This window comes from Paroedura picta, chromosome 12, assembly GCF_049243985.1.
Source record: "Paroedura picta isolate Pp20150507F chromosome 12, Ppicta_v3.0, whole genome shotgun sequence".
NCBI classification, from domain to species: Eukaryota; Metazoa; Chordata; class Lepidosauria; order Squamata; family Gekkonidae; genus Paroedura; species Paroedura picta.
The window spans coordinates 35,486,433-35,507,036 of NC_135380.1; the positions used below are offsets into that span (position 1 = coordinate 35,486,433).

At 43.8% G+C, this 20,604-nt stretch overlaps 1 protein-coding gene across 10 annotated transcripts in view; it reads left to right on the plus strand.

The window, feature by feature from the left end:
* Positions 1-20,604, plus strand: part of CACNA1B (calcium voltage-gated channel subunit alpha1 B) — a 388,158-nt gene that overhangs the window by 131,007 nt on the left and 236,547 nt on the right. For all 10 annotated transcript variants that reach the window (XR_013225991.1, XM_077306495.1, XM_077306492.1 and 7 more), the window contains exons 5-6: positions 3,700-3,852; positions 11,664-11,851. Coding sequence is in view for 9 of the 10 variants with exons in the window: in XM_077306495.1 (XP_077162610.1) it covers positions 3,700-3,852; positions 11,664-11,851 (341 nt within the window). In the remaining variant the exon portion in view is untranslated. The remainder of the gene's footprint in view (positions 1-3,699; positions 3,853-11,663; positions 11,852-20,604) is intronic.

Sequence of the window (20,604 nt, forward strand, 5' to 3'; positions counted from 1 at the left end):
AGTCAGCATCCTCAGGATCTTTATCAGAACTGGGCACTTTGTTGGCTCTGAAATCTGTTCCAGTACTGAAAAGTTCACTGGAATCTCTGCCTAAGAAGTCATAAGTTTTGATCTAAAGACTTCTCTGCCGTGCTGCTCATCCTCAAAGGCTATGTCATCCACATACTGCATCACCGCATCCAACTCCAGCAGTTAGCCTTGAGTTCTCAATGTGATGAAATCATCAAGATTCAGCCATGGTCTCTGGATCTGATCCAGTTGCCACCACAAAAGAGGAAGTTGGAGGCAACTGATGCTCTGATTCCATCAGTTCCTTTTCAGTAGGGCCCACTTGAAAGGTCTGTGGTTTTCCTATCCATCAATGCCTTTTCCTGCATGCTGGCCTGGCACCTTGCCTTGGGATCTGCAGTCCTCCTTCTTTCACTCTGTAGCCCTGGCCTTGCTTCCAAGACAGGATTTGAAATTTCCACCATAACCATGGATGTCTTCCTTCATTGAGCCCCAAGCACCACAGGGCATATTAGAAGAGGGGAAAAGAGCCTCAGAGTTAGATAATGCAGTTCCAGCCTCTGAAGTAATAGTTGTTCATTCATTGGAACCATTCCCTGACAAAATGGTCAGTGCACCTTTCTACTGAATAGCTCATTCTCATGGCCAAATCTCTGGAATTGGATGTGGCATGCTCTGATTCTCAGCCAAAGTACTGTATTCTGGTGCCCAAAGTACTGTATTCTTCCCCATTGGGTTTCATGTGGATAAGCTGATGCTATGCACCAAGTTGAGTTTTCTACATTCAGTAGTTTTCCATTTCCATTTCCCTAACCCCTCTGGCCCAGAAGAACACAACCTGCACACTCTATATCTAAGAAGAGCCCTGTTGTTGTTTTTCGATTGTACAAATGGGATCTGTTTCACTGGTTCAAATGGAATGCCCTGATTTGTCTGAGACTGTCACCTAGTGGGCGTTTCTGCTATCAGATTGGCTTACTTGCTTTCTGAGGCTGACTGGCCACTCCTGATTAAGGCACGCTCTTCCAGGGCTCAGGTGTCCTATGCTGCCTTCCTAGAAAAGTTTTCCCTGCTGAGCTTGGCAATAATGTACTCCTCTATTTCAACATTTATCAAACCACTATGCCATTGACATCAACTCCAGGAGCAATGCAGCTGTGGAGAAAGCAGTGCTACAATCTTGTTAATGCTAAGGACCCCACACCCTTCTCCTGTGGTTTAGTCAACTTTCTGCTGTTCTATATTAGACTGCACAGAAGCCACAAAGATGAAAACATGGTTGCACTTGTATCTGTTGCTTGTCAAGTGTCCTGCTGTGCTGGCCCACACCCCTCTCTCCCCATTCTGGGATCCTCCACTCTGGAATCCTTCTCCACAGCAGCAAAAGGAGGACTGAAGGAAGGAGCACTCCCCACATCTGTTACATGCCACTTGGGGCTGTAAATAGTGGCTCACGTTGAAGAGGAGGAGTGTTCTGGAGACTAGAAAGAGCTAGAAATCTGGAGAACTCTTCTCTGCAGCAGGCCTTTTAATGCAATTCCACCTTCCTGCAAAATTATGCCCCTCATTATGCCCCCTGGACAGTGGAACCTATCTGCCGCTTTTGTGCTTCCCAGGGGGACACATTTCAGCAGGGTACCAGGTGTCCCACAGAAATGTGTCTCCCACGGGGACAACGGAAAGCTGCAGAGCATAAAGCTCCACAGCACTGCATCAGTGGCAGCCTGGCGCAGCCGCCAGTGTGAGGAATGGCCCAAGGTGGATGAGGGGAGAATGATATGCGCTGCCCTTGAGGTCCATGGGTTGGCTAAAATACGGGTTGGGCATGGGTGAGTCCTCATACCAGCAACACTTTGGGGGCAGACACCATAGGAGGAAACAGGTATTTTCAGGTTTCAAGTATGTTAACGGTGTATGTGGCCTTGATACCTGATCTGAATTTCCTGGCGCATGGAAGTGATTGTCACAGTGAAGGAGGCTTCCGGCAGCTAGCTGTTACTACAGCTTTGTTTCATTCTGCACTGTCTGCATGAAATTATCTGACTATGTTGTCTCCTTGGCTTCAGCTCTTATCTCTCCTACTTTAATTGAAAGTGCTTCTTCTATTTGTGAAGGGCATGAGGGTTGATTGACAGAAAGCTCCACAGGCTTGTATCTCTGCTGACCATTTGTAAAGAGGGTTTAATGCAAGATGTTGGTCATAAGGTTGCCAACTTCTAGGTGGGGCGTGGATATTTCCTATCATTACAACTGATCTGCAGATGACAGAAATCAATTCCCTGGAGAAAATGCCTGCATTGGACGGTGGATTCTATGGCACTGATGGTCTCCCTCCCCACTATAGGCTCCACCCCTAAAATCTCCAAGAGTTGGCAATTCTGGGAAGAGACACAGGGTTCACAGCCTGACACCTCTGTTCTGACAACTTATTTTGGTGTGCTCACAGTGCTACACTATTCATACAGCTGTCTGAGAAGATCCAGTGGAAGTTAGAGTTAGCGGATCATATTGCTTGATATTCTTTTCTGCCTGAGCTGGCGTATTTGCTTTAAGCACAATCTGCCCATTGGTTTTGTGCTTTTGTGCCAAGTTTTAACATGCACGAATCATACTTACTAAAGAGTCTTATGAACGTCAGAGCTTTGCTTGATCCAGCTCAATATTTTCTGCTCTTCCAGGCTGCAGTTTTTTAGGATCACAGCCAGAGACTTGGCTTTTCCAGCTCCAGTTTCCTGAATTCTGTGGTTTTTTCTGCATAAAGCGGACTTTTCTCTTGTCTTTCCTCTAAGGGCCTCAAGGCAACATTTCCCCCTTTCCCCCTTCCTCCATTCATTGCCATTACAATTCTCTGAGCTCAATTAGGCTTCAAGGACTGAGCCAAGATTACCCCATTGCTGAGTGGGGATATGAACCTGGCTTTCCCCAGACCCAGTCCAACAGTCTAACTCCTGTTTTTCTGAAACGTAGGCCTACAAAGTTGTCTTCAGCTGAGTTATAACCATAGGGCCACCAAGCCTACTGCTTGTCACTTAAGACCATTTACCTGACATTGCAAGGATCAGAACATGAGACCTTCTGTGCTCAAAGCAGGTGCTCTGTGATCACTGAGCCACAGCTTCTCTCCTTGACTACAGCATTCACTGGCAGGGGCTCATGGGAATTGTAGTCTATGGACATCTGGAGGACCACAGGTTGACTACCCCTGATCTAAACACTAAGTCCAACTTCCTTGTTGAAGCTTTCTTTACCTTCATTCTGGATGGACCATTTAAACCCATTTCTGGCCTATGTATTTTCTAGCCGTTTAATTTTATTTACTCTGTTTTGTTGATTTCGTATTAGCACAGTTTAAAGCTCGCCTCCGAGGCCACTTGGTAAGCAGAGAAAAGAACTCAGTTGCATATGAACGCAAGAAGCTGCCTTATATGGACTCAAAAGGTTGCCTATGAAAGTCACTGTTGTTCATTCTGACTGGCTATAGATCTCCAGGATTACAGACATGGGTCTTTTTACATCACCTTCTGCCTGATCATTTTAACTGGCGTGCAAAGCAGATGCCATGCCACTGAGTCACAGCCTTATCCCTTCCAGCTCATAGTTCATTCAAGCAGTGCCATTACGTAGGGTTAGGCTATGATGTGCTTCTGAACGTCTGCCCATGGCTAACGCTACTTATCTTGTTCTCATTAGGTTTGCAAGTTGTCCTGAAGTCCATCATGAAGGCAATGGTGCCCCTCCTCCAGATTGGGCTCCTTTTGTTCTTCGCCATTGTGATGTTTGCCATAATTGGACTGGAGTTCTACATGGGCAAGTTTCACAAAGCATGTTTCTCCAATGAAACAGGTGAGATTAAGCAGCACTCTTCCGGTTTCTGCTAATATCGGTTTGTAAAAGATAAAGTTTTTTGGGGTGGGGTGGGGAGTGATCTGAGCAAGAATTCAAATTCGGGCTGTCATCCAGTTAAATATTTTTTTGCTAAATAATCATGTGAGTTTTAACTAATTAATCAAGACGTCGGCATACATGTTCTGAATCAAAACGGATGCCTCCTTTGTTTTCAAGTGATCTAAGACAGGGGTAGTCAACCTGTGGTCCTCCAGATGTTCATGGACTACAGTTCCCACGAGCCCCCTGCCAGCTGCTGGCAGGGGCTCATGGGAACTGTAGTCCACGAACATCTGGAGGACCACAGGTTGACTACCCCTGATCTAAGGCGTTGCATGGCAAATACCATTTCAGAACAGGCATTCCATGCTGCATGAGGGGGAAGAGGAAATGCCTCTTCTTAAAACGAGTTAATACTCTATTGTGTTGCATATTTTATGCATATTATAATTAACATTTTAAAAAATAATGTTATGATTAATCAGTGTCATCCTCTAGATCTGGGGGAGGCGGTGTGTTATCTCCCAGGGAAAGAGGAGTAGATGTAATACTGAACCAGTTGCTTACTGATCCATGCTTGATTGAGACAGCATTATCTGGTAGCAGAGCCAGCTCACACTGGAAGATCCTGGCATGGGGATGTATCCAGGAAATGAACAGATCTGTATCCCTAAGTTGTACGTGGTTAGAGGTCAAGCTCAGAGCCTTGGCTGGGATGAGCAGTAAATTGAGAGCTTCCTAGCAAAAGGTGGAAAGGATTGTTGCATGTCTTATGTCTCCCCTGGTTGAAGTTTTTTCCATTTCATTATGATTTTGAAAAGGGTCTGGGACAAGTCCAGGCTTCTGCCTTGAAATGAGAGTGGACATCTACCCCCCTCCCAAATCAGATTGTTTCAGATTCAATCCACAGCACCCAAAGCACCCTTTCCTGGCTCAGATTCAGCTGAATCCAAAGCAATTTGGCACTATTAAAATCTATGGTGCCATTGAATGCAATGGTAATTTTTTTCTTTCCATATATTCCATGGTCTGGGAGTGGGGGGTTGGGAATTGTAGGAGGGAGGGGTTGGAGTTTGAGTTAGATGCACCAGATTGGCAGCATTGCTGCAGGAGCCTATCCTCAAAAGAATCCAAAGATTGGATTCAGTTCAGTTCTATGGGCCCCCAAAGATGGTGCTGTCATCTGACCTACATCGTTTCCAACAGTGAGACAAGGACTAAATCTGCACTGGGCTCAGTGACCCCGAATTTAAAAAAAAAACTCATCTACATCTTATTTGATTTCCATTCTGATATTCAGCCCTTTAAATTTTCCCTCTGCAACGTCTGTGATTGATTTGCAGTGACACTACCTTTCCCCGCAATATCCAGGAGCAGATACAAGTTGCTACATTTGAGAAAACCTCCTCAAAAGCCCCAGTATTATGTGTAGATGTTCTGTGTTTTGCCAAATTAACTTCCTATCCCATGCCTCCAACGCTGATGTGGCGAAACAGTCTGTCACTGATTGGCCAGTGCATCAGTTCAAAGACTGCCTGATTCCCAGTTGCCATTCCCTTGTAAGACTTATTTTTACCCTCACTTCTAAAGTGGCTGTGCTCCAAACCCACACATCTGTGTGCCGAGATTTGCCTTTTGGATTGTTTTTTCCCCTCATTCTCCCGCCCCCTCGCTCATTCAGGAAAAGAAAAATAAACAAGCAGCCTTGTGCTCCATTCCCCCCCCCACTTGCTTTGGCTGTAGAAAGGCAGGAAATAAACCCCTCTGCAGCCTTGTGCTTCTTTAATGCCAGCTGGAGCATCATGGCCACCACTCCCCTCCCCCCTCTGAGTTTCCCCAATCAAACGGGAAGGAGAGAGCAGCCACACAAGTGTAGAACACAGTCTGTTTCAATTTGGGGAAAAGGAAGGAGGAAGACCCAGGTTCAAATCGACCCAGGTACAGCTATACTGCAAATTTGGTGCCTTTACTTCAACACTACCTCCCCCAAGACCATGGAATAGATAGAAAAGGAAAATTTTGGTCCATTTAAAATTTACAGTGCCTTATATTTGCTTGGGTAAATTGTGCCTGAATCAGGGTTTGGCAATTCAACCAAGGCTGATTTGGGCAGTTTAACTACAGAGGAAGCCCAAATTGGACCAGATAAATTTTAAAAATGTCCAAATCAACATCAACTTGGGCACTTTTCGAACTATCCTAACCAAATTGTACATGTCTAAATGAGAACACTGGAAAAGGGAAAGCTAGGAAATCTGTGTAGAAAGTCCAGGACCTTAAAAGACAATTGTATGCGTACGCTATTTCACAGGAGCACAGAAAATATGACCCAGAGTGTAATTCCAGAATTCAACTTCCCAAGGACGTTCCTATTTCTCACATAGCCCTTAGTCAGGTCTTGGTCTTGCTTGAGCCCTGTCATTCAGAGGTGAACGTATGAATTCCTTATTACTATTACTATTACTATTACTATTACTATTACTATTACTATTACTATTACTATTACTATTACTATTACTATTACTATTACTATTACTATTACTATTACTATTACTATTACTATTACTATTATTATATTTATTTCCCGCCTCTCCCAACAGGCTCGATTAGGAACTCAGTTCCCAACCACATGGGGCCTGAGTCAGAGCAGCACATTTTCTTGATTTTCCTGATTTGAAATGGCCTCTGAGGAGCTGTTTCTCCCATTGGGAAAACCCCTTCAATATGCACAACTCCCCCACCCCATGGTTTTGGTTCCCTGAGGCTGTTTCATGCACGGAAAGCTCATGCCTTGAATAGATCTTTGTTGGTCTTAAAGGTGCCATCGGACTCAAATTTTACTGTACTACTTCAGACCAGCACAGCTATTCCCTTGAGTTATGCAGGGAAAATGAGCTTTCTGGGCAAGGCTCAAGACCCTTCTCCATGCACACAATTGTTCTGTTCCTAATTGGACCATGTGTGCCTGTAAATTGAGTTCTCAGTGAGAAACTCACTGCCCATTGGATCGCGCACACCCAGGGAAAATGTAACCTATAATTACGCATTAAAAAGTTAATTTTCATTATTTACAAAAGAATGTCTTCAGGGCTGAATCTGCTCGGAGCTTTTATTTCAGTCCCAGGTTGATTCAATCCCTGCCATCTACACTGAATGAGATTTCCATTTTGATTTTGGGTGACTTAAATGTTCCCTCTGCAACAAGCATGATTGATCCGGAGTGACCCTCCTTTCCCCCTTGATATCCTGGAGTGGATATAACCCCCAATATTTGAAAAATCACCATGCGTAAGCATGCAGCTGTCTGCTTTCCCAGAAATAACTTGGTTCCAAGCCTCCAACGCTGTAGAAAAGCCCTGATTGGCCAGGGCATCAGTTCAAAGGCTTCCTCATTCCCAGGTTGCAAGCTTCCCTTAAAGGGGAAGCCCTAACTTCTCTCAGCAGAGGCTCTAGAAGCCCTAACTTTTCTCGGCAGAGATTTTCTGCTTGGATTTATTCCCTCTCCTCTGCTGTCTTCAGCCCTCCCTCCCCCTTCAAGAAAAAAAAGAAAGAAGCTCCTGCTGTGCTTGTCTCCCCCCCCTTTCTGGGCTTCCCTAATCATGTGCACCTGTTTCAATGGGGTGTGGTGGGGATAGTGGAAGACCTAAGTTGAAATTGATTTGAATTCAGCAGGATCCACAACAGAATAAACAAAATAAGTACAGAATCAGCCCAGGAGTTTGTACAAAACTGTGGCTAAAAGTTAGAAGCCAGAGGATTTGACAAATAAGATTCTCAGCAGTCACAAAATGGGGCATTGATGCACTACATTCCTTCCTCCTCCGTGGTTATTGGGAATAAATTATTCAGACTCAGAGACCATGGATATGTATTTAATTTGAATAATGTATGCAAGTTACAGAATTCAGCTTTGCTTTGCACAAGATCTCTATTAGTCTGCAGATTTTTTAAGTTACTGCAGCAAATAAAGAGCTCTGGCTTTACTTCTCCCTGTGAATCAACTGGGAAGGGAGAGGCATTGCCGTGTCCACCGTCCAATGGAGAAATAAAGGGCAATCATAGTTATCTGGGCCTCGTCTCCATTGATCCCCTCTCGGGGATCCCTGGATGCTATGAACTCCCTTTGCTCTGACAGGTTTTAGGAAATGAGTCTGCCCACTGCCTTACCCTGTGAATCGGAAAGACTGCATTCTTACAAAGCTAGCTGGGTTGGTGAGGTTTCCTGACTTGTAATCCCTTGTGTGCCTGGAAAGTGAAGGGCTGTTTCCGGCTCATCCAAGCAACCTCTGGTAATCTCAGAGGAGACACATTAGTTTGGCCCGTTCTTGTCTGCTCAAAGCATTGCGAGCTTCATAGAACAGCAACCGCAGGAGCATTCTGGCATGAGCAGGGAGGGAAAGTAGGTCAGGGAAGGAGCTGTCAAGTGAAACAGTCTCCTGGAATATTGATGGGAATCAAGAATCAGGTGGGGATTGATTTCGGAGACACATGGTTGCCATTAAGATCCATCCATTGTTAGAGGGTGGGGAAAGCCTGTGTTTGCGGTCCCCTGGGAACAGGAATGCTGTTATCTAGCTTTGTGTTAGAGATCTGATGAGGCTGGGTGGGTCGAGGAGAGGGCAAGGAGGGAGAAGGATCTGAGGGTGCTCTTTGCATGGTCACTGGTTTGTGGATGCAAGCTGAGAATGGTCACAGTAGTGCAATCTCAGATTGTGCATTGAGCACCCCTGCACTCAGAAATCCAGGGAATCTTTCCAAAGAAAAGCTTAGTTTCACATATCCCTACAAGCATCTTTGGTACTAATAACTGTATTGGACAATTAAATGTCCAGGTTTGTTGTCATTGGTGTTTTCTGTAGAGCCAGCCAATGTAATGCTTAAGAGCAGCAGATTCTAATCTGGAGAACCAGGTTTGATTCTTCACTTCTTCACATGCAGCCAGCTGGGTGCCCTTGAGCCAGTCACAGTTCTCTCAGATCTGTTCTCATGGAATAGTTCTCTTAGAGCCCTCTCAGCTTCACCTACCTTACATGTTTCTGTTGTGAGAAGACAAAGGGAAAAGGTGTTTGTAAACTTCTTTTGGACTCCTTCTGGTAATGCAGAGCAGGGGCTTCTGCAGATGTCAGGGGCGGTATAAAAACCTAGAAGAAGAGTTGGTTCTTTTATGCCGCTTTTCTCTACTCAAAGGAGTCTCAAAATAGCTTACAGTCACCTTCCCTTTCCTCTCCCCACAACAGATGAGACCGTGTGAGGGAGGTGAGGCTGAGAGAGCCCTGATATCACTGCTCGGTCAGAACAACTTTATCAGTGCTGTGGCAAGCCCAAGGTCACCCAGCTGGCAGCATGTGGAGGAGGAGCGGGGAATCAAATCCAGCTCACCAAATTAGATGGCTCTCTCTTCTTTAATACAGTTATGGCATTGATATTTATGGCTCTATAAGCTTCAAATCCCTTCGGGCAGGGAGTGAAATAAACATTCCTGGTTACTGTGATTTTAGCAACAGTAATGTTTTATGGTAAAACGCATAACGCAAGCTGGATGTAAGGCCTCCCCCACAGACCAACTCAATGGTGGAAGGATGACATTGGGATTTCAACATGCTACATACCCCAGTCCAGTGGCAGAATAGTGGCTTGCAACCTCAGGCAGGCAGCACATGGCACAGGGAAGCCCACTGCACCTGAGCTAGCCTGGCCCAAGTGGGAAGGGAGGCTATCCATTCACCAGGAACAGACCTGATGGCCACAATGGCCAGTCTGCCCCTGCTCTCTGCACAAGAAACTCACCTTATAGCAGGGGTAGTCAACCTGTGGTCCTCCAGATGCCCATGGACTGCAATTCCCATGAACCCCTGCCAGCAAATGCTGGCAGGGGCTCATGGGAATTGTAGTCCATGAACATCTGGAGGACAACAGGTTGACTACCCCTGCCTTATAGGATATGATGAGCTTCTTACACATCTGTTTCCCTGTTTCTTTAGCTAACGCTCAACATTCTGTGCCTTCTCAACAAGCCAATGTAAAAGGATATTTTCTCCTTTTTACAAGCCCCCCCCAAATAAAACAACAAAAAATGCCAAGTAATTATACTTGGGATATTTTCCTCTCCCCACAGCATACAACCTCCCCCCCCCCCAGTCTGTAAATGGGTCTGTTTTGCAGCCACATTGATAAGCCCTTGACCGTCAAATTTGCACTGAAAGGGGTGATGATTGATATCTGTCCAAGGGCAGGATGCATACTACAAATGAAAAGAAAAACCAAAGGGAAATGGTAGTGAAAGAGAAGTGAAAGTCAGGCTCTAGTGTTGGAAGGGTATGGGAGATGCCACTCTAGAATGTGGTCTGAAACAAGCTGTCTTGAGACATTTCATGGAGTATAAACTGTAATGTGAGATTCTTTCCGCGGGCAGTGTTCTTTTTGAAATCTGCCACCCCTATGGACACTGATAGGTTTGCTGAGGTCACTGTGCAATTATAATTGGGGAGTGGGGAGGGATGCTTTTGGGTTGCCTCCAAGGAATTGTGAAGCAGCCACAGCTTGTGAAAGGTTGGAGAGGAGAAATAAAAAGGAATAAAATAAAAAAGGCCTACAGGTGGCACAGCCATGGAAATATGCATAATCGGATTTTTTTTTTCTTGTTTCAATGGCAACAGTGAAAGAGGGCAGAAATGAGGCATCAAAACTATTTATATGGGTATTATCTTATACTTTGTGCTATCTTTTTTTTAAGGCACTAAGTAATATGAAAAGGGAGAGCTAGTTAGGGTGCGGCTTAGAATTAAGAGTGAAATTTTGCTCTCTGGGATAATTTGCATGAGGAAACGTCTGGAGCAGGGCAGCTTTCAACAACCCTTTGCCTACTTCAGAAGATCGTTAATCAATCAAACATGGCTAGTTACATTACTATGATATTAATGGATTAAATCAACAGACACAGTATACAGATAAAACATAAAACAATAGAAATAAAACAGGGAGAACTGAAGGGATAGCATTTTATTTTTATATGGCACATGTCTGTCACAGCAGATTTGGTCTTTGATGAGCAATTCCCTTTTGTGGAAGAGGGAAGGAGCAGTGCATTTAATTGGCTGTAGTATGTGATGTAAATTGCCTTTCTAAGATGCCGTCTACCACCAGCAGTTTTTAAAAAAAATTAAAATAACATTTAAAAAAAACAATATTGCCCAGCAAGTGGGGTGTCTTTTTAGAAAATGAAGTGGTTTTTAATTATTTTAATCAAACCAATTAATTGTCTGAATGGTACATCCATAATTTTCCATTTGGTGGTGGGAGGAGTCCTTTGATCTGTTGATCATTAACTGATGACTTGTGAGTCTCATTATAAGGGAGAAAGTAACAGAATGGTCAATGTGTGTGTGTGCAAAGTGCCATCCTGTCACACCTGACTTATGGCAACCGCAGCAAGGGCCTTTCAAGGCAGCTGGGAAGCAGAAATGGTCTGCCATCACTTTCCTCTGTAGAGTCTTCTTTGGTTGTCTCCCCTTGAAGTACTAACCCTGCTGAGCTTCCAAGATTTGATGAGTTTGGACTATGCCATGCCCCCTTCCCTCCCGCTGCAAAGCTTTAAAAGCAAACAAAATGAAAAGTGGTTCTGTATTGCATGGTGTTGGTGAGACCTGGATTTTGAATTGTTGGATTGTTTGGTCCAAACAAACCTACTTGTTTAATGCTTAGCTGTAATTTAGTCAACCTCAACAGTTGGGTCTGTCTGACTTTTCTCCCCCTTTTTACATGCTTTGCAGAAGAGAGGGTGGAAGATTTCCCATGTGGTGAGGAGCCACCTGCCAGGCAATGTGATAAAGGAACCGTATGCCAAAAGTATTGGGAAGGCCCCAACTTTGGAATTACCAACTTTGATAACATCCTGTTTGCTGTGCTCACAGTCTTCCAGTGCATCACCATGGAAGGGTGGACTGACATCCTTTACAATGTAAGTACAACTGGTACTTTCAATAAAACTATGCCTTGGATTCCGAATCCCTGTTAGGTCACCAAAGAGCCTCCTGGTTGTTTTTGTCTCAGAGCTCACAGCTGAGTGAATAAGGCTGATTGTCCGAGAGAAAAAGGCGGGTAGGAAAAGTGCAGGAGGCAAGGGAAACTGTGGGAAATTATGGTTGAAGAGCAGGACTACAGATAGGGAATGATGTATGAAGGACAACAACCATCAGTAGAGAAGGAGAATAGTTCAAAGGATTATGGAGAAAAGAATCTTAAAGGAAGATGGGAAATGAAAGTAATCAGTGGATATAGGGGAGGGAGACAGGAAAACCAGTGGCTAAGAAGACTAAGGAGATGGAGGGAGGGATAAATCCAAAGGATAATGGAAACTGGAATAAGTAATGGGTAAAATTTAGAAATGTACATAGTTGGAAGCCAGTTTTATCTGTGGGTTCGCAATCACTAGCAGATATTTGGCTGCAGGTCTCCAATGAATTGTTCATGTCAGTTCAGCAAGTATTTGGTTAGGGTTCCAGAAATCGTTGTACATGCAGGAGGTCTCAAATCAACTTCCCCAGAATTTTCCTGGCAGCTCTCAGCACAAGTGGGGAAACCATATTTTCTCTTTGCAAAGCATATCTTCCTTTGCAACTAAATCTTGTAAAGTCTTTAATCTATCCTTCTCCCCATCTTTGTGAGTCTAACTTCTTGGCCAATACCATGCTCTCCAGATGTCTGCACCCTTAATTTACTGACTGAGAATTGTCTTCATTTATCCGTCGCTGCCAGCCTAGCCTGGGCTCCATGAGACAATCCTAAAGCTATGAGTTTGATTTGTGAAGAGCTACTTTGCATATTACTCTTTTGACAAGAAGATCTATTTCTTTCAGGGAAAAAAATGATCATAGGAACTAGCTATGAGGTTGCTCCTGGCAGAGAGGCATCCTGCCTTCTTGCATGCCTCAGCAGCTTTGCTGTCTGATATATCCCTTCATTTGTACATCCTCGAGCCCATTTCCTGTCAATATTCAAAGTGCTCATCTGTCAATATCGTGCTTTTTTGTAACCAAGGTTGTGCTAAAACGAACCTCTGTGTAACAAGCCTGTGGGCATCATATCTTTTGCTTGTAATATCAGTGTTCTGTGAGGATAGGTACAGGCATACAGTCCTGCTTGGAGATACAGTCAAAGTTCAAACCCAGTGGTGTAAAGCAGGGGTAGTCAACCTGTGGTCCTCCAGATGTCCATGGACTACAATTCCCATGAGCCCCTGCCAGCAAATGCTGGCAGGGGCTCATGGGAATTGTAGTCCATGGACATCTGGAGGACCACAGGTTGACTACCCCTGGTGTAAAGGTAAAGGTAAAGGTATCCCCTGTGGAAGCACCGAGTTATATCTTGGGGTATCTTGGGGTGACACCCTCTAGCGTTTTCATGGCAGACTCAACATGGGGTGGTTTGCAAGTGCCTTCCCAGTCATTACCGTTTACCCCCCAGCAAGCTGGGTACTCATTTTACCCACCTCGGAAGGATGGAAGGCTGAGTCAACCTTGAGCCGGCTGCTGGGATTGAACTCCCAGCCTAATGGGCAGAGCTTTCAGACTGCATGACTGCTGCCTTACCACTCTGCTCCACAAAAGGCCCAGTGGTGTACATTTCCTTAAATATGAGATGTGATATAGCTTCAGAAAGATGTAGCGCTAAACCCATAGTACGGTGTCTCGTGTGGGAAGCTGCTTGATTCACTGCGATAAAAGAAAGAAGAAAAGGGATTATCCTTGTGAGGACAACACTGGCAGTCTGACACAGGGTGCTAACTGTTTCAGTCATTCTGTTTCACCTGTCCTTTTTGAAGAGCTTTCTGGGTATTACTACTGCATGGCTAGTTGCATTCCAGGAAGCATGGTAGTGATGGTTCTATCAAATGGTGTTTTGTCATTTCCTGACAATAACCTACCTGCTGTGAGTGACTCTGCATTTGCTTCTTCCCCACTGGAAAGCAGCAGGGGAAGCCGTATAATACTTGGTGGTTGGTTTGACACTGTGACCTTTCAGCACTTCTGGAGTTTAGGGGAATGTGGATTCCTCACAGCATGAATATTGTTATTTGGCGTAGGGGTGACTGGACTCCACGGCAATGGGAATGCCAACCTGTGAGGGAGTGTTCAGGCAGCTTGACACTTGGTTCAGGAAATATATTTTCTGCTGATGCACACAGGAGCTCTTGCAACAAATATATAAGGCATAGAAAACAACCATAAATGCCCATGTGTCTGCAGTTGTCGCAGCAAGGATGGTGATCACAAGAAGATGCAGACAAGGACCGTTTATGCACTGGAGGTTTCATGCCGGGCTGCAGGCTGGAGTTTTAGTCGTGGCAGGTTGCCCCACCTCTTCCTGCACCCACAAGGAGGAGCATTTGGCCTGGTGCACCTCATTCGCCCCTGATTTGTGCTCCTGCACAGGAGCTGGGGCAGTGAAGTTCCCAGTGCATAAATGGTCAAGAAGATATGCCAAAAATAACAGACTGGATCGAGAATCTGGGAGAACTGACCAAAATGGCAAATCTTACCAATCTCGTAGATCAACAGAAAAAATTGAAGAACATTGGGGGTACTTCTCCCAATATTTAACTAGATAGGTATATATGTATTAATAAGTATTAATAAGTTAGTAGGGTAAACTGACTTGTCATGGTATTATAATCTTTTGTTCTTTTTTCTTTCTGTTGTTTCCTTTCTTAAACTTAATAAGGGCTAGTGCTATCCAGCATTAAAAAAACAAACAATAAGTGCCCATGTGCATACACAGAGGAACCCTGACTAGACTAGCGCCTCTAGGTCAGCCTTTCTCAACCTTTTTACTATTGAGAAACCACTGAACCATTCTTCAGGTTTCGAGAGACCCCAGAAGTGGCACAATAGTCTAGAATATGGTTGGGAAGCATAGCTGTGTGCATGCCCATCTGTGGCCCCTCCCCTTCCCACCCTCCTCCAGGCCCATCATTGGCTGTTTTGGGAAGGGTGGGTGGGTCAGCATGACCATATATGGTCATGCAAATAAATATTTAGCAAATAAATATTTAGCAAATCCTAAAAATATATATAAAATTAATTAATTCCTGCCCATTCGGGAAACCCTTCCAGAGCCGTCATGAAATTCCAGGGTTTCACGAAACGCTGGTTGAGAAAGCCTGCTCTAGGTTAGATGCATACATGTCATCCACATAACAAAATGAGAGACCAGTGGCACCTTTAAGATCAACAAAGTATCTGAAGAAATGTGCATGTACATCAACACTTATACCCTGAATAAAACTATGTTGGTCTTAAAGGTGACTCTGGACCCAAACTTTGTTCTGTTGCTTCAGATCATCATGGCCACCCGCCTAAATCTGTTATCTAAATATTAGATATTTGCTGTGGATAATAGCCGTGTGATGTGTATTGAACCTGTTTGCCACATAAGGCATGGAGCTGGGCATAGTGGCAACAGTGTATACAATGTTGGAGGATAGGGGTATAGAAATATTCTGCAACTCAGCTGAAGGTGTCAACCACATTACTTCTGATCTGTGCACTAGCCATTACTTCTGATCTCCCACTAGCCAAAGGAAGTGGGTTCATTTGGAGTTTCACTTGGCTCAGTTATGTTGCTTTGGGGGGGAAATAATGCTTTGAGGGCAAACCACGAATCTAAAGGCTGATTTGGAATCCATTTGGCCCCTGGCATCTTCTGAGTCTCTGATAATCAATTAAAGAGTTTAAAAAGCAAGAGGGTGGACGGGTGGTTCTCCTTGAACACACAAATCTTTCTTCCTTTTTGCTTCATTTATTCATGGTTTAAGCTTTTATGGGACTTTTCCTTTTAATTGGAGGCTATGAAAGCATTCTAGCAAAAGCTGATCTGGAAAGTGATTTATGCTGGAGGCAGAGAGATTAAAGCATCAATGAGGCAGAAAGCTTGAAGAAGAAGCTGGAGAGGTCCGTTCCTGAAACAACAGCACATGGGGGAGACCCTGGAAAATGGGTCTTTGAAAAAGATCTTTTTAAGTCAGAGAATGTTATGGTTGGGTGGGGAAAGGAGTACCAGATTGTGTTGGAAGTTCTAGTTGGAAGGCATCAAGAGACCATATAGTCTACTTGTGTTGTTTTGATGGAGTGGTATCCATGCATTTTCCTCCCTACAGATAACTGGTAAAATAAAACCAAGTGACCGAAACAAAGATGGCTGGTATAGCCCAGGAAGGGAGTATAGAAAAATAGCGGCATATAAGAACCAACACTACTACTACTACTACTACTACTACTACTACTACTACTACTACTACTACTACTACTACTACTACTACTACTACTACTACTACTACTACTACTTCTTCTTCTTCTTCGAGCCAGTTTGGTGTAGTGGTTAGGAGTGTGGACTTCTAATCTGGCATATGCCGGGTTCGATTCTGCACTCCTCCACATGCAGCCAGCTGGGTGAGCTTGGGCTCGCTACGGCACTGATAAAACTGTTCTGACCGAGCAGTAATATCAGGGCTCTCTCAGCCTCACCCACCTCACAGGGTGCCTGTTGTGGGGAGAAGAAAGGAAGGTGATTGTGAGCCGCTTTGAGCCTCCTTTGGGTAGGGAAAAGCGGCATATAAGAACCAACTCTTCTTCTTCTTCTTGGCGGCTGGCAATGATAAAAATATATACAAAGTATATATAAAAATATTTACAAACAACAATTTAAAAAGTTAAACTGAGAACCCTATAGAGTTCTTAGATGTAAAAAGCTGTTAATATTTTAATAAAACATTTTTTAGACTCTAAGCTGTGAATTGGGAAATCCCTGGTTCAGAGGTTCTATGGCCTTGTTTGAGAGCCAGTGTGGTGTAGTAGTTAGGATATCAGATCAGGACCTGTGACAACTAGGTTCAAATTCTCACAACCTCACAGGTTGATAGTTATGAGGATAAGGTGGAGATGGAGAAAATGTTGTGACAAGGATGAGTTACATCCTTTACGCAAAGTGCTTTGAATCTAAACTGTTAATGTAAGTGGACAATATTATTGATTATCATTAGTTCACTTTGGCGAGGGCATGTTCTACTAACTCTCTGTGCTTGTGCCTAATTGTTCTTAGAAATGTGCCATCAAATCAAAGAAGACTTGGAAAACAGCAGACAAGAGTAACTTGAAACAAACTCCTTGTACATAACTAGGCAAAATTGCTGTCAAAGATAATTGACTGGAAATGTTTAAAGTATTATAGCATTCTAAATTGCTTGCAAGTTCATCGATATTATCTCTCAGCGCTGTTATACTGTTGCCTTTTTCAGGGGAAGGAGGAAGACAGAAACCTGGTGGCAGGTTGTTAGACTGGTGGGAAGGTGGGCAAGGCTATTAAACACCCTGTCTAGGGCTGAAATCACATGCGTTTTAAAGTTTTTAAAAATACAGTTCCGAAATCCTTTCTTGCTTCATCTACTGCACATTACTATAGTTCACAGATTATATTATTCCCACTATACATTTCACTACATGCTATCCAGATATCCCCCCACTGACTACAAGGCAGCTTTTTTCCATGCCAAATTTCTTAAATGGGATAGTTAATTTGGGATGAGATTTCAGATTACCTTTGTACAGAACCTGTGTGTGTGTAGTGCAGCGTATCATAGAAACATAGAATCATAGAGTTGGAAGGGGCCATACAGGCCATCTAGTCCAACCCCCTGCTCCCTGCAGGATCAGCCCTAAGCATTCTAAAGCATCCAAGAAAAGTGTGTATCCAACCATTGCTTGAAGACTGCCAGTGAGGGGGAGCTCACCACCTCCTTAGGCAGCCTATTCCACTGCTGAACTACTCTGACTGTGAAAATTTTGTTCCTGATATCTAGCCTATATTGTTGTACTTGTAGTTTAAACCCATTACTGCGTGTCCTCTCCTCTGCAGCCAACGGAAACAGCATCCTGCCCTCCTCCAAGTGACAACCTTTCAAATACTTAAAGAGGGCTATCATGTCCCCTCATACTTGGTAACAGTATTTATATTTCTTGGTTGTTGAAGGTAGGGACCCCTACCACCTGAACTGGAATCTTTTAGAGTTCGTGGTTATTGGAAGAGGAGAAGGAATGAGAATTATTATTTCAAAGATGCATAGCTCACGCTGGTATCCCTTGCCTGTTTAAAAGCGATTTTACTTGCTGGTGCCCACTAAAGCACAAATCCATTACTGTTAAGTTGCTGACTTGGGACTAAGTAAACAGGGCCTCATATGCAGCAATATTTATGGGCACCTGACGGACGTGGCTTATACTTTTTTTTGGGGGGGGGGGGAATGGAATTTATGGCCGGCTTGATAATTTTCCACTGCGCGAGAGCATTCATTCTTCCTCGTTCTGAATTACCATCCTGGTGGGGAAAGCTCAGCTTGCTAGTTGAACATGGATTGCTACATTGGGAGAAATGTTTTGTGAGACTTGTATTTGTTGTTTTAACACAATATTGTTTTCTCATGTTTACCTTAATCTGAAAGTGCAGCAGTGGGCTGAAATGTAGGGCTGCAGAATGAAGGCGCTGATCTCATTTTACTGGGATGTTTCTTCTGGGTTAGATACTTGTTGTCTGTGGGTCTGATTGAGTGGCAAACATATTTGCCTAAGAACTGGCATGCTTTAATGAAAAAAAGACCTAATTAGCTTCTGCCTTACAGCCAAGTCAAATTGTGTGCAAGGATTTTCCCTGCTGTTTTTAATCCTTAAATTGATACCACATGGGGCTCCATTTCACATGAGATCTTTTGCACAGAAGGAAGAGGTGGAGGTATTCTCCCCCTCCACAGAATCTTTATTCCCACTGGGGTTGCCAGCTTTGGATTGGGAAATGCATGGATACTTTGGGGGTGAAGCTGAGAGTGGGCGGGATTTGAGTGGGGGAGGGACCTTAGTGGAGGGTAATGCCATGGAGTCCCCCCTCCAAAGCAGCCATTTTCTCCAGGGGAACTGATCTCTTTAGTCTGGAAATGAGCTATAATTCCAGGGGATCCTTAATTCTCACCCCTGGGCTGCTGCTTGCTCCATAAAGAAAGAAAAAGGCAACCACAAGATTAAAAATAAATAACTGCCTTTTTGTTTCAGGCATATCATTAGACATTTTGAGCCATATTTGGAGGAAATTATCAGCTTAATTGATGGTTATATCTTTACCAAAGTATAGAGTTCTCCATTTGCTTACATGTAGGAAGCCTCTGAGACTCAGAAGGGGAATACCATCTCTCCCTTCCTATCCCTGAGTATGGGGTGGTTCCAGGCCCCATCACTCACTCAGGTCCATAGGAAGAATAATTTTATTGGGCATGGGGTAATGGGTACCATGGTCAGCCCATTGCTATTTATTTACTATATTATTTATTTACCAGTTTTCTACTTGAGATTCAAGGTGGATTGCATAGTATGTAAAAATGTGATCAAACAGTATGAGAGATCTAATGAGTAATGCAATAGGACTAGGATTACAAAAATAAGAAAAGTACGAAACAGTATTAGACATGCTATATCAAGCCGCGTAGAAAGCTAGATTACAAAAAATGAAAACCATGCTGTAAGAGCATGATAGAACGTAGAAAGTTAGAAAATAGCACAGTAAGAGCAGGATAATACATATATACCATGATACAGTGTACAGCTTTGTTCTTTTCATAAATGCTCTCTTGAGCAATTATCTTTTACATAGTTTGCAGAATGACTAAAGTGTCTGAGCTTTCCTGACCTCCTCAGAAAGGCACTTTGATCATCCTGCAAACTATGTAAAAGATAATTGCTCAAGAGAGCATTTTTATAAAGGTAATAGGTCTGTGTGGTAATGGAATAGTTCAGGAGCTTTTATGAAAGGAACAAGGCTGTAGACTGTATCATGGTATATATGGATTATCCTGCTCTTGCTGTGTTACTTTCTACCTTTGTAATACCATTTCCTGCACTGTTTGACATAACATGTGTGATGGTTTTGCTGTGTTCCCAGTTGCTATAATCCTAGTCATATTATATTGTTTAAGATGTCTCATTTAATTAACTGCATTGACTTACATTGTGTAATCCGTTTTGAGTCTCAGTGAGAAAGGTAGGCCGTAAACAAACAAAATAAAAGGCATGGGATATGACTGTGAATGGGAGTCTTTTCGAAGTGAACAGACCTAGGGTTAAGCAACAGTGACACAATCCCTGAGCTTCTCACAGGTAAGGGATCCTTTCTTAGGCTTGCCAGATCCCACTTGGCCACTGGTGATGGATGGGTAGTAGGGTTGCCAGGTCCAAGTGGGGAAACCCCTGGAGATTTGGGGGTGGGACCTCAGGAGGACAGGGGCCTCAGTGAGATGTAATGCAAATGCTGGCAAGGCTCATGGGAATTGTAGTCCATGGACATCTGGAGGACCACAGGTTAACTCCTTCTGCTCTGGAGTACAACCTCCAAAACATTCCTTTTCCCCAGGGGAACTGATCTCTGTAGGACAGAAGGGAGCTGTCATTCCAGGACATCCCCAATTCCCACCTGGAGGCTGACATCCCTGTCCTTTCCCAGCAACTTCCTATCTTCAGAGCAAACACATGGCTAATCTTTGAGACTGGCTGCAATAAAGCTGGGGTCTGGGAACCAGTCTGAGCCCAGAATGGTTCCTGGCATCTGCCAGTGCAGTCTTTTCTTATAATTAAAAAAAAATTATATAGAAAGAACAAGGAAAAATATCTTTGATTACAA